Genomic DNA, 18,091 nt, shown 5'->3' with positions numbered 1-18,091 from the left:
CATGTATAATTCTTTACAGTGAAGGTACCTGAAGAAGTATTGGAGTGGGATGTAGCTGCACGCTCTAGTTATGTAGACTGTGCTTTAAAAGGAACCCGTACAATACACAGGGCTAGAGCAATGCTCGTGGGTTGTGCAGGAGCTGGCAAAACTACTCTCCTCAACAGATTACAGAAGAAAAGTTTTAAAGAAATAAAAGAAATCCAATCAACAGTGGGACTAGAAGTCCATGAAGATATATTTGAAATAGATTCCGAAAACAATGCTCTAAAAGGTTTGATTAACTTGCAGTATATAAAGTGACAAGCCAATCCAAATTGTGTGTAACTTTCTGCCCATAAATTAAACAGAAATAGTGAATCTGCTTAATTAAGACCCTGTTGAAGTATTGCATTAAAAGATTTGCAATGTTTTTTCAATCAATTCAGTGTTTTTATTTCAGATATTAACGACGCCACAGATACAGATGGAAAACTGTTACTGAGTATTGTTGACTTTGGCGGGCAATGTGCCTATTATGCCTGTCATCAGGTATATTTAAGTAAACGAGCATTTTATATCCTTGTTATAGACAAGTCCAAATCATTTGACCAGCAACTTGACAGAAACCTATGTGATCAGGAAGGAACTATGTTTTCTGACTGGACTTACGGAGGTCAGTTTTCAGAATTGTAACTTTTTAGCTCACCTCGACAAAGTCGAGATGAGCTTATGCTATACCTCCGGTGTTGGCGTCGGTGTTGGTGTTGGCATCAGCGTCCCGGTTAAAGTTTTAGGAGCAAGTCCATTCCCAAGTAACTATAAGCTCTACCAGGACCAAACTTGCATGGATGATGCATCTAGGAATGGACTCTACCAGACTTGCTTCGGATGCTGGATGTGACCTACATTTTCCAGATGAGTGACCAGGTTAAAGTTTTTGGAGCAGGTCCATTTCCAAGTAACTATAAGCCCCACGTGAACCAGACTTGCATAGATGATGCATCTAGGGATGGACACTACCAGACTTGCTTCGGATGCTGGATGTGACCTACATTTTCCAGATGAGTGACCTGATAAAGGTTTTTGAGCAGGTCCATTCCCAAGTAAATATTAGCCCTACCCGGACCAAACTTGCATAAATGATGCATCTAGGGATAACACTACCAGACTTGCTTCGGATGCTGGATCTAACCTACATTTACCAGATTAGTGACTAGGTTATTTCCAAGTAACTATAAGCCCTACCTGGACCAAACTTGCATGGATGATGCATTTAAGGATGGACAATGGATGTTGCATCTGACCCGCATTTTCCAAATGAGTGATGAGGTTAAATTTTTTGGAACAGGTCAATCCCCAATGAATTTTAAGACCTATTTAAACAGAACTTGCTTGAATATTGTTGTGAGAATAAATACTAACTGTTAAGAGAATATGATGTGAGATTTGCATTACCTAACATTGATAATATTCGTCGAGCTGAGCTTCGTAATCTTTGATTACCTATGTTTTGTGTATGTGTGTGTTTCATTAAATTTTTTTTATACCTCCCGCAAACGAAGTTTAGGGGGGTATATTGGAATCACCATGTCCGTCTGTCTGTCTATAGACGAGATTTTGTCTGGACCATTATTTAGAAACTATTGAAAGGAGCTGTCTGAAAATTTGTACACGTATTCTTCACCATATGAAGGTGTGCACCTGATATTTTCATCTTGATTGGATGATTATTTTGAATTTTACAGATGTTTTTTCATTTTTATTTTGTGGTTTTGTGCAGACCATTTCTCAGAAACTATTGCATGGATTTATCTGGAAATTGGTACACCTATTATTCACCATATGAAGGTGTGCCTCTGGAATTTTCAACTTTATTTGTTCATTTTTTGGCATTTTATAGGTTTTATTTTATTGACTTGTTCATTTTGGACTCATGTATAAGGTTAGAGACATAAAATCTAGAAAATCTGCACAAAAATGTGAACTACAGCTTAAAACTACTCATTAAAACTAAAAAAAAAAAAAAAACAACAGTTTTTACATTACATTGAAGATAATGTAAATTCATTTATCTCTTGAGAATAATGACTGGACATGCAACCAGTTAATGATAAATTAATGAGTTTGGTGTGGGAAGTTGTTAAGGCATATTTTATCAAGCATGTGATATCTCCTGGGAGAATTAAAGATCTCTCTTCTCTAATTCTCTTAATTGTAATTTATTGTCTGTCAAAGCACTTCATTACTGGAATACCAGCTCTTTATTTTCAAAATGAATTTGATGAAAAGTTATCAAGATTAATTTTATTTTGTATAATATGTTTTTTTTTTCAACAATCAGTTTGCAGAGTGTCATGACACATAATAGTTGCAATATATTTCTTTAATGCAGAAATTAAAAAAAAATTGTTACAATGGAATTACAATGTATTAGTATTCATTTGATGTTTTATTTGGTTGCACCTTTGTTTCATTGATTAAGAAATATAATGAGCAATTGTATTTTCACTGCAAATTTTTGTAAGAAAATTGTGAACACCTCTAGATTCATATAAAAGTATTTGTGAATTGGCACCTTCTCTGAAAAACCCAGCGGGAGGGTATACTGAATTTTCTCATTTTTATGCAAATTTTTATCAATTTTAGTTATTTTACAGCACATTTTATTTCAAAAAACATAGAGCAGACTGTTGCCTATCTGTTAAATTTATATATTTCATAAACTTTTATCAGATGTATCTTGCGTGTAAAAATCTCAGATAGGCAAGCTTGTCCTCTATGTTTTCCAAAGTAAAAACTATAAAGTTAAAAATGAATTTTGAAAAAAAGCCAGCAGAATTAAAGAAATTTGGGGAAATGCCTTACTTCTGTACCCTGTTGTGGCATCTGTGAAAGCCTTGAATCAAAATTAGTGCTGGTTTCAAAACAAGCATCATTTGAAGCTCTTAACTACAAAAAATATCACAATTTTACCATGCCTTGTCCTTTAATACTCTTTATGACAAGGATATTTTTCCTAAGGTACGAACATTTTCGATCTAAGCTCCACTTTTAAGTTTGACCTACTTTTTTAGCTCACCTTTTTCTGATCACATTTTGTCCATTGTCCGTCCGTCTGTCTAGCTGTCCGTCTGTCTGTAAACTTTTCACATTTTCGACTTTTTCTCAAGAACCAATGGGCCAATTTTAACCAAACTTGGTACAAAGCATCCTTGGGTGAAGGGGAGTTTAAATTGGTAAAACGAAGGGCCAAGTCCCCTTACAAGGGGAGATAATCAAGAAAAGACAAAAATAGGGTGGGGACACTAAAAAATCTTTTCAAGAACCACTGGGCCAGTAAAGCTGAAACTTATGTGGAAGCATCCTTGGGTAGTGTAGATATTAAATTGTTAAAATCATGACCCCCAGGGGTAGGGCAGGGTCACAATAGGGAATCCAAATTTTACATAGAAATAGAAAGAACAAATCTTTAAAAATCTTCTTCTTAAGAACAACTGGGCCAGGAAAGCTGAAAGTTATGTGGAAGCATCCTTGGGTAGTTTAGATATTAAATTGTCCAAATCATGACCCCGGGGGGTAGGGCGGGGCCACAATAGGGAATCGAAGTTTTACATAGAAATATATAAAACAAATCTTTAAAAATCTTCTTCTGAAGAACCACTGGGCCAGGAAAGCTGAAACTTATATGGAAGCATCCAGGGTTAGTGTAGATTCTAAAGTTTTAAATTCATAAAAGGGAAGGGGGTAGTGGGGCATGATAGGTATAGCAAGAGGGGGAATCTGGTAAAGAACTGCATCACCCAAGTAACTCAGGTGAGCGATGTGGCCCATGGGCCTCTTGTATTTCTGCCAGTGGATGGGGATTTGTGTTTTACAAGCACATCTTTTTATAATGTATATATAATAATATTAATATTAATGAATATTAATGTTTACTCTATTTTGTTTTGTAATTTTCAGAGTATATCATTTTCTGGTTGAAATCTGTTCACACGTACTGTGAAGATGACACACCAGTTATTACCATAGCCACACACTGTGATGTTGAACAGGATAAGGTAAAGTTGAACAGAATCCTATGTTGAATATCGTTCAACCTTATATGCACTACATTAATGCACAAGATCGAAGTCAAAGATAATCATTTTTGTACAGTCCCTGAAACGTTCTACTTTCCCATTTTTCCGTTCGCTCACCGTTCGTTCAGCGTTCGTTCACCGTTCGTTCACCGTTCGTTCAGCGTGCGTTCACCGTTCGCTCTTCGTTCACAGTTATGCGTTCACCGTTCCCCGTGCGCTCGCGTTCACCATTCGCTCTTCGTTCCATTTACTTTGCGTTCACCTTGCGTTCACCGTTCACTTATCGTTCAGTCTTCATTGTCATTCGGAACTCCGAAGTGAAAGAACTTATCTTTTTGATGGTAAGGATTTACACGTTTATTAATTAAATAAATTAGATATCGTGTTTGAAAATAATTATTATATTGCAAAAATTATCTATGATATTTATATTTCTATTATTATAATTCAGCTATTACTTTATTCCCTGGAAAATAAAACATTTAAGTACCTACATGTATGTAGAACGATGCTAAAATATATAAATTTAAAAAAGGGCATTGTACAAATGCTTCACGCTTGGCAACAATTTGTTGCAATGTTAAAGCAGACAAATCATTAATGAATGTATAATAATTAATCCAAGTCTTTTACAAGACAAGAATACACAAAAAAAATTATTTCTACAGTAACACGTATTTTAAACTAAACGTAGGCCTGAGAATTATGAACAGTACTGCATATATTCACTTAATTAAATATCTTTAGAGCTAATTAAATTGATAGTGTGATTTTAGATTTTAGAAAAGACCAACTGTTTAAAATATCTATTATTAGAGAAGGAAAATTCCTTCCTTCACCATACCTAAATATATGTTTGCCATTCAGTATAATTAAGACCCCCCCCCCCCGTGCCTTTTCTCTCGAAATAAAATTCTTAGTGAATATTTTCAGTATTTAACTAATACGTATTTAATGTGTATTGTACCACAATAAAATCAGTCTTAAAACAGTCATTAAACAATAGTATTTTAGAATACACTTGTGCCGACAGTAGTATTTTAAATTGGCAGGGAATATGTTTCAAACTCAATTTAAAACTCAATCCTTCTAAGTATATGTTCCCATTATTTATTTTTTTTCTGCAGGAATGCAAAAAATCATGCAGATCTGGAAATGATAGGGAAAAATATTAAAACTTCTTAGAAATACTAAGTGACTGCCTTCGAAATGTTCGGTGAAACACAATTTCCACGCCTCCACTGTGTCGAATAAAATTTGATTGACAGGACAAACACGTGGACCGTGTGAACTTGATGACGGAAAATAAAAGCCAATGATTACTGCCAAATGGATTTGTTAATCTAAAAAAAAAATGATTACCTTTACTTCGTGGAATATTTAAGAAAAATAAGAGTTTTTATTTAATATAACAGATATCTGAGAATTGAGGGGGTATCTCTCTCTCTCTCTCTCTCTCTCTCTCTCTCTCTCTCTTGTACATTTCTCTGTTCAATAAAAACTATGACAGCTCATTACTTCTTTAGTTTTGAAATTTTAATCTATTACAAATAATTTGAATGCCTCTTAATTTCCATCATCTTGCCGAGTATAATCACGGCCGGGAAATGTCTACATACACGTGGAAATTAGCTAAAATAATCATTATAAAAGAATACAAAAAACACATAACTAAGAATATTTTGCATTAGAATTTTAAAAAACAGGGGTTTTATGCAAAACGTCAACAGACAATTGTGAATTTTAAAAAAAATCCGTTATTTTACTCAGAGTCTTGGCACGGAAATAAATGTATGGTTGATTCAACCGCCTACAATGTAATTAATTCATTCTATAAGTAGTAGTTTTATCTTCTAGAGTCCACATTATTTTATAAGTGAAAAGATAAGCATATTTACTATATATATATAAATGGATTAATTTTATATTTAAACTACACGTGTTCGGTAACAAATACACATGTTTTACTGCAATTAAAATCGTGTTATAAAACTATCGATCTAAATCATAGGTGCATATATGTACAGAAAAAAAATGTTTTTTATCATTTATTTATTTTTTTAATTTATTTATCTACTGTATATTTATATTAAAGCGCCTGAAATTAGAATTATAAAATAATTTCAATGCAAGGAAAAGATCAGAGGCATTCCGAATAAATCGTTCATTTTGCGTTCACCGTTCACTTTGCCCTCGCCTTTGCACTCTGTTCGCGTTCTGCGTTCACCGTTCACACATTGTTCACCAACTTGCGTTCAGCGTTCGCACATCGTTCACTCACCGTTCGCTCCGAGTTCGTTCACCGTTCAGCATTCGTTCACCGTTCAGGTGGGAAAGTAGAACGTTTCAGGGACTGTATGCCTGTCTTAAGACTGCATGTATTTTGTTATAGTCTTTGTGTCCGTCTGTCTGTCCGTCTATCCATCCGTCTGTTAGCTTTTCTCATGTACAGCTCATAACTTTAATACTATTAGGCCTAGAATTATGAAACTTTGTCAGCTGATACATCTTGGGTAGAAGATGTGTCATGCACAAAACGTAGGTCACCCTGACCATAGCTGCAGAACTGTAGCTCTCCGACAAAAAATATTTTGACAGACTGGAAAGCTATAGTGCCACCCATTGAAAAAACTGTACATTTATTGTGCACAAAAAGTTTTGATTAGTTCTGAACTAATTCTTCCAAATTCTTACCTCAATTGCAAAAAATTTTGATTTCAGTAAATTCCTCACTCCTCTATCAAGTACTTTGTAGTTGACATCTACACGAAGCGCATAGGGCCGAATTATCTTGCAAACCAAAATGGCAGTTTGAATAGAAAATTTTTTCGATGTACTCGATTTCAGGGCCAGGAGGGCAATTAACAACAAGGAATGTTTTGTTGTTGAAACAATGAAAAAATATGTTAGGAGCACATGGTTAGTAACACTAAGATGATAGTTTTAAAAACATTGAGAAATAAATCGATAAACAGTCAGTTGTAGTTTTTTCCATGGGTGGCACTGTAGCTCATCGGTCTGTCAAAATATTTTTTCGGAGAGCTACAGTTCTGCAGTTAACCTGACCTATAATTAAGAAGTTATAGCCAAATATGGAAAACTCCTTTCCAGCCCACAACTAGAAAATATTAGACTTAGAGTCATCAAACTCGGCCAGTTTATGCATCTTAGGTAGAAGGTGTGTCGCATGACCTATTTCAAGGTCAATGTGACCTTTTATTTAAGTGAAATTTTTAAAAAATGTGTCTTTACTATTCATTTATACATTCCAAAAAAAATCCTGGGGAAGTGGAGGTTTTAAATTGTTCAAATCATGACCCCAGGGGATAGCGCAGGGCCACAATAGGGAAACCCATGTTTAACATAGGATTATATAGGAAAAATCTTGAAAATCTTCTTCTCAAGAACCAGAGGGTGAGAAAAGCTGAAACTTATGTAGAAGCATCCTTGGGTAGGGTAGATTCTAAATTATTCAAATCAGGACCCCCGGGGGTAGGGCGGGGCCACAATAGGGAACCCATGTTTTACATAGAATTATATAGGAAAAATATTTAAAATCTTCTCAAGAACCAGTGGGCCAGAAAATCATGACCCCCGGGGGTAGGGCGGGGCCAGAATTGGGAACCCATGTTTTACATAGAATTATATAGGAAAAATATTTAAAAATCTTCTTCTCAAGAACCACTTGGTCAGTAAAGCTAAAATTTATGTGAAAGCATCCTTGGGTAGTGTAGATTCTAAATTGTTTAAATCAGGACTCCCAGGGGTAGGACAACAATAGGGAACTCAAGTTTATTATTTAAATATATAGGAATAATCTTTAAAAGTCTTCTTTTCAAGAACCAGTGGGCCAGAAAAGCTTAAATTTATGTGCTAGCATCATCTGGTAGAGTAGATTCTAAATGTTCGAATCATGAACCCCTGGGTAGGGCTGGGCAACAAGTTTTACATCGAACTATATAGGAAAAATCTTCTCACTACTGGGCCAGAAAAGCTTAACTTTATGTGAAAGCATCATGGGGTAGGGTAGATTCTAAATTGTTCAAATCATGATACCTAGGGGTAGGGCTGAGCCACAATAGGGAACCCAAGTTTTACATTGTAATAAGAGGGTTGTCCTGTAAAATCATGGACAAGTTGTCTAGTGATAAAAATAAATATCACTACGTTCTGAAATTTTCACTACTCCTTAGTACATATTTTATGAATACACATAGCAAATTTCAAAAAGATATATGTATAAATAAACTAATTATGAGAATTTATTAGGGATGTGCGATTTTATCGGTATACCGGTATATCACGATTTTTTGTTGCGTGATACGTATCGTGATACGGAAACCTAAATACCGGTATTTAGGTGCATATTAATAAAGTCCAGAAATTATTCATTTATTTGATCAATCTTTCAAATTACAGTAACAGAAAGTCTGCAAAATGTTGTAAAAGGTGAAAAGAATAGCCTATTAATATCCAAACATGATTAGTTTTATTTACATAAGAATTTCAAAAAAGTGAAGTTATGTTTTTTTTAGCATATTTTAAAGAAAAATAATGTCATTGACCATTTATTTGCAAAAATTGCTTGTAAAAATATCATGATATTATCGTGATATTTTGTGAAAAATCATGATATATCGTGATACGAAATTTTAAGCGATACCCATCGCTAGATTTTATGTTATGTATTGTATCGTCTTACGGTGCATGGATGATAACGTCAAAGTGTCTAAAACAGCGTCAGATTTTATCTGTGCTAAAAAGAAAGTTGGATAATTCCCTCTATAATTAAGGAACTTCATTGAGATACACATACTCAAGTCTCCATAAACAATTGAGGAATCAATATGGCACACACATGCGATCTCCTGAACATTTATTAGTAAGTTAGGGACAACATTTTCACCATCATTCAATTAAATAGACAATCTTTATTGACGGTCAACAGTGACTGCGTTTTTTGCCATTACCATAGCATTTTGTTGTATGTTTTGTACTATCCGGGGACTCGGTCAAAAAAGACTTCACTAAGAAAAAAACTATTTCATTTGTATACCAAAGATCTGGTGATTTTTAAATTCTTTTCTTCTTTTATACTCGTTTAAAGTCTCTAAATGTGTCATTATTACATCTTAATCAAACTGAACTGCTCTCCGGTGCGCGGTAACGTCATCAAACATCTCCATTTTTCATGTGTTGTGTTTAACAATTTCCCAATTCGAATGCTCGAGAAACTGTCAAAAATTAACCAAATGCTTTGAATTTTTTAAAAGACGACAAAATGGATTATGGAATTGATTTAGCATAATTTTTTCCCCAATTTTATATCTATTTCAAATTTTTATTTTGAATCAATAATCATGAATTCTATACTAAAATCTTGGCTTTTTGACCATGCACCGTAGGACCGTACCTTGCACACATTCAAGCTTAACAAAAACTTTCTTTTTGTCTATATTTTATAAAAAAAAAATATTATGCACTTAAATATGATAGATAAACATTTACTGAAAATTTTAGCTTATGCGCCAATTATTTTGAGAAAAACACTTTGTCCACCATTTTATCGGACAACCCTTGTATCTTTAAATCTTTAAAAGTTTTCTTTTTGGGAACTACTGGTCCAGAAAAAGTGAAACATACGCGAAAGCATCCTGGGTAGTGTAGATATTAAATTGTCCAAATTATGAACCCTTTGGGTAGAGTGGGGTCACAAAAGGTATTACAAGGGGGAAATTTGGTAAAGAACTGCATGGTCAAAGCTATTCAGGTGAGCAATGTGGCCCATGGGCCTCTTGTTGTTTTTAAAATTGTCCCCATAGTAAAGTCAAACTGTGAAATACTGGTACTGAAACTGCAATTTCAACTGAAAACTCACATTAACTTTATGCACCCAGTATTGTATTGTTTATATTTGATAATATTGATAAGATTTTTTAACTTGCTTGAAATCCATGATATGAGAAAAAAAAATTGTAATTTTTTTCCTATACATTTTTTAAAGGTGTGTTCAGTGTATGATGAATTACTAGAGCTCCTGCAATATGAAACTGGCTTGAAGAAGCACCTGGATCGTTCAAGATGCTTCAGTATTGGATTCCCTATGAATGAAAATGAAAGACTAGGAACACTCTTGGAAGTTGAAAACTGCCTTGCCAATATTGCCAGGCAAGAGAGATGGAGAGAAACAATTCCCAAAGATTGGGCATACTGTGAAGTTGTCTTGAGGAGTAATAAGCAGAAAGGACAGAAACTTATTTCATTAAAAGATTTCAGAAAACAGGTTGCAATCAAAAAGACGGGAAAAGACAGGGATACGTGTGATGTGTTGCGATTATACAATGATTTTGGCATCATTCTGTATTTTAATGAAAACAATTTGAGAGAAGTTGTAGTAACAGATGTGCAATGGTTTGTAGACTGTTTTAAGTCTATCATTACAGATCCCATGCATGTTAGAGACTTAGTTCAAAATGACAAAGACTGGCAGTATTTCTATAATAGTGGCTATCTTTCCGATGGTCTTTTAAAAAGAATCTGGAAAAACCAGAAAATGGACATTAAAAAATGCTTTTCAGCATTGAAATACATGCAACGCCTGGGTTTGGTTGCGATTGGAAAAAAAATGCATTACATTGCATGTATGAATAAATTAGAATTCACACATGAACTGAAATCTCGCGTTTGGTCCTTGGAGGAGAAAACATCAGTGTTGGTGTTCAATTTTAAGTTCCTTCCAAATTTTTTTTATTTTCGTCTTGTTGTTGCATTGATTGTGGAGGAAGCTGAAGACAGCAAATGGACAGTGATTGAAGACAATGGACAGAAGTGTTTGTTTAAGAATGTAGCATGCTTCAAACATAAGGAACATATCATTATTCTTGCACTCCAAATATCATCCATTCAAGTGCAGATTTTTAGAATGGGGGAAAACTGTCTTGTTTCTCCAATTACACTTAACATTAGAAAGAAGGTTGAAGATGTTTTGAAGAAACTGACTAAAAACTTCCATAAGAAAACAATTTACACAGTTGGATTCCAATGTTCCACGAAGAACGTTCTTGAAGAATGTGTCACATCTTTCCTGCCTGAAGAAGCCATATGTGGGAAAGAAAAATTTTCATGTCCAAATCATGGACTGCAAAACTATCATGAGATAGATCCAGTTGACATTCTTTGTTACTGGAAACTTGGTAAGTTTTATTTTCCAACTGAATTTTTTGCCCTGGAAAAAGCATTACAGATTGATTGATTGAATACTGTTTAACGTCCCTCTCCAGAATATTTCACTGATATGGAGACGTCACCATTGCCGGTGAAGGGCTGCAAATTTAGGCCTATGCTCGGCACTTACGGCCTTTGAGCAGGGAGGGATCTTTATCGTGCCACACCTGCTGTGACATGGGGCCTTGGTTTATACGGTCTCATCCAAAGACCGCCCCATTTAGTCGCCTTTTACGACAAGCAAGGGGGTACTGAGGACCTATTCTAACCCGGATCCCCACGGGACAAAAGCATTACAGAAGAAAATACCAAACATGAAAATTAATATTTGTTTGGTTTTTAGCTCACCTGAGCCGAAGGCTCAAGTAAGCTCTCCTGATCAAAATTTGTCCGTTGTCTGTCGGTGACGTTGTTGTTGTTGTCTGTGTCAATGTTGTCATAAACTTTTCGCTTTTTTATCTCAAGAACCACTGCGCCAATTTCAAACAAACTTGCCACAAAGTATCCTTAGGCAAAGGGGATTCAAGTTTTTTTCAAATGAAGGGCCACTCCCTTATCTAATGCGAGATAATTATGAATTAATGGCACCTGATTCCACCTCCAATGTTTTGGAGGTCTGTGTTAGCTCTGCTCCTATTTTGTATTGTTTAATAGACTTTTGATCTTGAATGCAGTTCATTGTCTCCATATTTTTATACCCCACGCAACTAGTTGCGGGAGGTATAATGTTTTTGACCCGTCCGTCAGTCAGTCAGTCAGTCAGTCAGTCAGTGCGTCAGTCAGTCAGTCCTCTTTTTTTCTTAGCGCAACTCCTCATAAACCGCTGCACAGAATTTCGTCAAACTTTGTAGGTATTTAGGACACAATGTGTAGATGTGCATATTACCAGGAAATTCCGATTCCATTATTTTTTCCGGGAATTTCCACACTTTTTAACTTAGGCATTTGGCCATACCTGGAATATAGAGATGAACAGTTTGTCAGCGCAACGCCTCATAAACTGCTGCACAGAATTTCGTCAAACTTTGCAGGTATTTAGGACACAATGTGTAGATGTGCATATTCCCAGGAAATTCCAATTCCGTTATTTTTTCCGGGAATTTCCGCACTTTTTAACTTAGGCATTTGGCCATACCTTGAATATAGAGATGAACAGTTTGTCAGCGCAACTCCTCATAAACCGCTGCACAGAATTTCGTTAAACTTTGCAGGTACTTAGGACACAATATGTAGATGTGCATATTACCAGGAAATTCCGATTCCATTATTTTTTCCGGGAATTTCCACACTTTTTAACTTAGGCACTTGGCCATACCTGGAATATAGAGATGAACAGTTTGTCAGCGCAACGCCTCATAAACTGCTGCACAGAATTTCGTCAAACTTTGCAGGTATTTATGACACAATGTGTAGATATGCATATTCCCAGGAAATTCCAATTCCGTTATTTTTTCCGGGAATTTCAGCACTTTTTAACTTAGGCATTTGGCCATACCTTGAATATAGAGATGAACAGTTTGTCAGCGCAACTCCTCATAAACCGCTGCACAGAATTTCGTTAAACTTTGCAGGTACTTAGGACACAATATGTAGATGTGCATATTACCAGGAAATTCCGATTCCATTATTTTTTCCGGGACTTTCCGCACTTTTTAACTTAGGCATTTGGCCATACCTTTTACATAGAGATGAACAGTTTGTCAGCGCAACTCTTCATAAACCGCTGCACAGAATTTCGTCAAACTTTGCAGGTATTTAGGACACAATATGTAGATGTGAATATTCCCAGGAAATTCCGATTCCATTATTTTTTTGGGGAATTTTCGGGCTAAATACTTAGGTTTTTGGTCATACCTTTTATGTAGAGATGAACAGTTTGTCAGCGCAACTCCTCATAAATCACTGCACAGAATTGCGTTTAACTTTGCAGATATTTAGGACACAGTATGTAGATGTGCATATTACCAGGAAATTCCGATTCCTTTATTTTTCCGGGAATTTCGGCACTTTTCAACTTAGATTTGTGTCCATAACTTGAATATAGAGATGAAAAGTTTGTCAGCGCAACTCCTCATAAACCGCTGCACAGAATTTCGTTAAACTTTGCAGATATTTAGGACACATTATGTAGATGTGCATATTACCAGGAAATTCCGATTCCTTTATTTTTTACGGGACTTCCCGCACTAAAAACTTAGGCATTTGGCCATACCTTGAATATAGAGATGAACAGTTTGTCAGCGCAACTCCTCATAAACCACTGCAAAGAATTTCGTTAAACTTTGCAGATATTTTGGACACAATATGTAGATGTGCATATTACCAGGAAATTCCGATTCCTTTATTTTTCCGGGAATTTCCACACTTTCCAACTTAGACTTTTTGGCCATATTTTGAATATACAGATGAACAGTTTGTCAGCACCACTCCTCTTAAACTGTTGTACATAGTTTCGTCAACCTATGCAGATATTTAGGACATATTCCATTATTTTATCCAAAAGAGTTTTGCCTATTATTCAAGAAAATTTCTCACCCCCCCCCCCCCAACCACTTCAAATTAATGTTTGGATTTGTATAATGCCAAGAAATTTTGATTCCATTATTCATCTAGAAACTTCATTCCACATTTAAATGTCCTCATATGCAAGACATTTTGATGTGAAGATTTTTTTTGCAATTATTGCCCTTTTTCATCTATACTATGTATTTAAAGTGCACTAGCTGTGCCTTTCATTATGTGTTTCACCGTCAAGTTTTGGGGGAGCGTGGGGTATGTGAGCTAGCTCACTTTTTCTTTCATTCATTAATGACAAATGAATGGTACTAAACAGTTTCAGTTTTTCAGACATTCACAGGGTCAAAAAGGTCATAAGTGAACCTTGTTCTTTGCAAGGATGATGCATCTTTGAATGCATACTACCAGACTTGCTTCAGATGCTTGATCTGACCTACATTTTCCAGATGAGTGAACAGGCTAAAGTTGTTGGTGCAGGTCTCATTTCCAAGTAACTATGAACCTTATATCCAAACTTGTATGGATGATACCTCAACGGATACATACCTCAGTGAAACCTGTCTAATCTGACATGCACTGGGAGACCAATTTTGTTTCGGAATAGAAAGTGTGCCATATTGCAGAGTTAAAAGTAACATAGAAGTAAGTAAAATGGGAAAGAATTTTTAGGTTCAAATTTACAGTGTGATGAATTACACAGGTGTCAGACAGTTTTCACTGTATTAGACTTCCTTTGGATCTGGATCTGACCTACATTTTCTGGATGAGTGAACAGGTTACAAAATTAACAGTAATAAAGAAAGATTAACATCACAGCAATGTTTTAAGGTATCATTTGAATTAATTTTTTTTTAATTACAACTCACTGATATTACCATGACAGGGTATTACCCAGGCTACTACTCCAAGAATGATGCAGGGAATCTTACTGAAAATGTCCTGTCTGAGATGGATCTGGTGAAATTAACAAAAGTGGTTGGACCCAAAGAATTGGAGTTAGTCGCTAAGTATCTTGGTTTGACACAGATACAAATTGACACATTAGAAATGGAAAACACTTCAAGATCTATTCATACTCTGATCCACAAAATTTTTCTTGCTTGGAAGAGGAAAGCAAAGCAAAGAGCAACTATGGAAGAACTGGAAAAGGCTTTTCAGAATGCTGAAAGAGAGGCAGATGCAAAAATAGATTGGAACAATTTCCAGAAGGTCAAATCTGATATTCTGAGGAAAAGAAACTCTTTTTGAAGGATATGTGGCCTTGAAATATTAAAGGCATTAAGTCATACTCTATTCATAATTTTCTACTTTCTCAGAGTGTCAAAATTTCTAAGATGTTAATTTTTTATACTAAGCTGGTATTGATTATTTTTTTTAAAAAGGACAAGATAGGCTTAGCCCCCTTTTTGGCCCTTGGTTGGGGTTTCTTTTAATATGATGTAACAGTTATAAAAAAAACACCCTGTTGTCACCCCTGCCACAATTGTGTTATGATTTTTACATCAAATAATATAGGCCAGATTGAGCCAATACTATACCTTGCCCTTTGAAAGATTTTTGAAGTGTATATTTTTTTAAATTGATAAAAATGTAAATCTAGAATGTTGTTTAAAGTTTGAGAAAACCTTGTGTTTTTTAATCTACTTTAGGGTTTAAAGTATATTTTAAATGTATTGTATACTATGTATTTGTGAAACACTGGCAGCTTATGGAGAGGTTTAAAATTTCTCAAGTGCAAATTAAACTCCAAACCAGGCTTCAAGCTCAAAATGGTTCGTACCCAATGGAAGGTCTGTTCAAAAAGAATACACCTGTAATAAATGAAAGCCCTTGTATTATCAGTTCAAAGGTTATTGTCCAGGATAAAGTTGGTGAAACTAGGAGATCAAGGTCAAAATGTCCATTTTTCAATACCCAATGAAAGGTTTTGTCACATTGAATACACATGTGAAGAATGAAAGCCCTAGCACCTACCATTCTAAAGATATGGCTATAGTTAAAGTTCTGATATTTTTGGTAAAAGTGGGTCAAACCACAAATTTGGTTGTATCCAAAAAGGTCTTGTCACAAGGTATACATCTGTGAAATATGAAAGCCATAGCCCAACCCACTCTAAAGTTATGAACAAGGTTAAATTTTTTGCAGACATACAAACAGACAGAGTGGCAGGGCAAATACTACTTGCCCAGCCAAGGTTTAACATATATCAATATAAATATCACCTTATGGGGAAATGTAAATTTGTTCATGACATCCTCCCCCATTGGTGTAGTTAGGGCAATCAAGGTTTTTAAAAGAAATACATACATGGGAAACTTTTAAAAGAATTTTCCAGGAACAGCAAAGTCATGATTTTTAGTATTCATAAATAGTCTTCAGATGGTGAAAATTTAAGATTGACTACAATGTTTGATCAAATGTTACTTGGAAATATAAAAGACAAAGAATCTGCTAATGAACAAAAAGGGCTATAGGTACAGAGATGAGGATTGTGGCCTATAGGCCTCTTGTTTTAAAGATTTTTAATGTTAAGATGTTTTCATGCCCCCGTATACATGTACTACGTTTCTGGGATATATAGTTTTTGTCTTGTTTGTCCGTCTGTCTGTCTAGTTACTGTAAACCAACTCTTATTTGCGTGCAAGAAATAGCCACGAGGTTTGCCACCTCCTTTCACTCACAAATATGAATTGCCACAAACCGATTATTTTGCTTTGAATTTGTAAAGAATGTTCTTTCAGTCGTGGATATTCATCGTCGTGGAATAATTTGAAACTGACAAATCGTGAATAAAAGAAGATGCGAATAATAGTTGGTTCACAGTATCTATCTGTCCGCAAAAACTTTAACATTGCCCATAACTTTTGATTTGGTGGAGCTATGACTTTCATATTTCACATGTGTATTCCTTGTGACAAGATTTTTCTTTGGGTACCACCAAATTTGACTTTTTGATCTTGACCTTGGAGATTGAACCACTTATAACACTAAAATTCCAAACTGTTACTTTGGCAATATCTTTCGAACAGTAGATACCAGGACATTTATACTTCACATATGTATTCTTTGTGGAAAGATCTTTCATTGAATACCAACAACTTTGACCTTGGAGATTTCCATACTTCTGAAAAAACTTTAACCTTTGCAATAACTTTTGAATGGTAAAGGAAAGGGCTTTCATACTTAACATATGTAATCCTTGTGAGTAGACCTTTCATTGGAAACCAAGAAATTTGACCTTGACCTTGGAATTTGACCTACTTTTAAAAAGCAAACCTTGATCATAACTTTTATAGAGTTTTGCTAATGCTTTTTATACTTGACATATTTAATCCTTTTGACAAGACCTTTCATTGACAGCAAGACCTTTGACCGTTTGACACTGACGGTGGAGTTTGTCCTACTTTTTAAAATTTTTAACCTTGTCCATGACATTTTTTGAAGGGCTAGGGCTTCCATACCTCACATATGTATTTTTTATGGCAAGAACTTTTATTGGATACCAATTACCTTGATCTTTTGACCATGGAGATTTCTGAACTTATGAAAAAACTTAAACCTTGGCCTACTTTCACATTTGACAATTTTATTTCCAGTGAGAATACCCTACTTTTGGTACCAAAATATTAAATTTACATTTAAGAAATGTTTAATTAGGGCCCCGCAAGAATTTGTGGGTGCCCTATAGAAATCAGTCTTTCTGTCTGTCTGTCTGTTTGTCATTCTTCTCTCCACAAATTTTCTGTTTTTTCCTAATAAATTTTATTATGGTTGACCAATTAAGTTCAAATTTGGTATGTTGGTTTAATAGGCAGTAAGACATATTTTGATGCTAAGTTTGTTTCTCTATGTCCTCTGGTTTGGAGCTGGGGTGGTGGGGTAGATTCTTTAACTTAATATAAGAATGAATTGGCAAAGAGAGATAACTGCTGAAAATGTTCCCATTGTAAACCATGAAAGCTGCAATGAGTCCCTTGGGATTAATTAGCCTTTCTCTTGAAAAAAATCCAAAGCATTATCTTTATAGATGTCACATTGAGATAAATTACAACATCTGTCTGCAAATGAAGTTTGTTTTGAAGTCAAGTCTATTTTGAATGCTATGAACACACTGAAATGTGGATTTAAAAATATGTAAATATATGTTTATACTTTATTTTATGTTAAAATACCCTAGTACATATTAAGTTATAATTTCATTGAATTCTAAAAACAAGAAATAGATTAAAGGTAGTTGGACACAGATTTGAAGTCAATATTTTTTCTATAATATTACGACATATATATTT

At 34.9% G+C, this 18,091-nt stretch overlaps 1 protein-coding gene across 1 annotated transcript; it reads left to right on the top strand.

The window, feature by feature from the left end:
* The first annotated feature begins 25 nt into the window (after nucleotides 1-25).
* LOC134254263 (uncharacterized) lies at nucleotides 26-15,431 on the top strand. The gene is made up of 5 exons (XM_062736805.1): nucleotides 26-274; nucleotides 443-655; nucleotides 3,943-4,040; nucleotides 10,066-11,254; nucleotides 14,686-15,431. The coding sequence occupies exons 1-5, from the start codon at nucleotides 121-123 to the stop codon at nucleotides 15,048-15,050; spliced, it is 2,019 nt and encodes a 672-aa protein (XP_062592789.1). The 5' UTR covers nucleotides 26-120; the 3' UTR covers nucleotides 15,051-15,431.
* Nucleotides 15,432-18,091: the final 2,660 nt, after the last annotated feature.

The sequence above is a fragment of the Saccostrea cucullata genome, unplaced genomic scaffold, assembly GCF_032062105.1.
Source record: "Saccostrea cucullata isolate Sc308-1 unplaced genomic scaffold, CSIRO_AGI_Scuc_v1 ctg1422, whole genome shotgun sequence".
NCBI lineage: Eukaryota > Metazoa > Mollusca > Bivalvia > Ostreida > Ostreidae > Saccostrea > Saccostrea cuccullata.
This window is presented reverse-complemented; position numbering and strand designations above follow the sequence as displayed.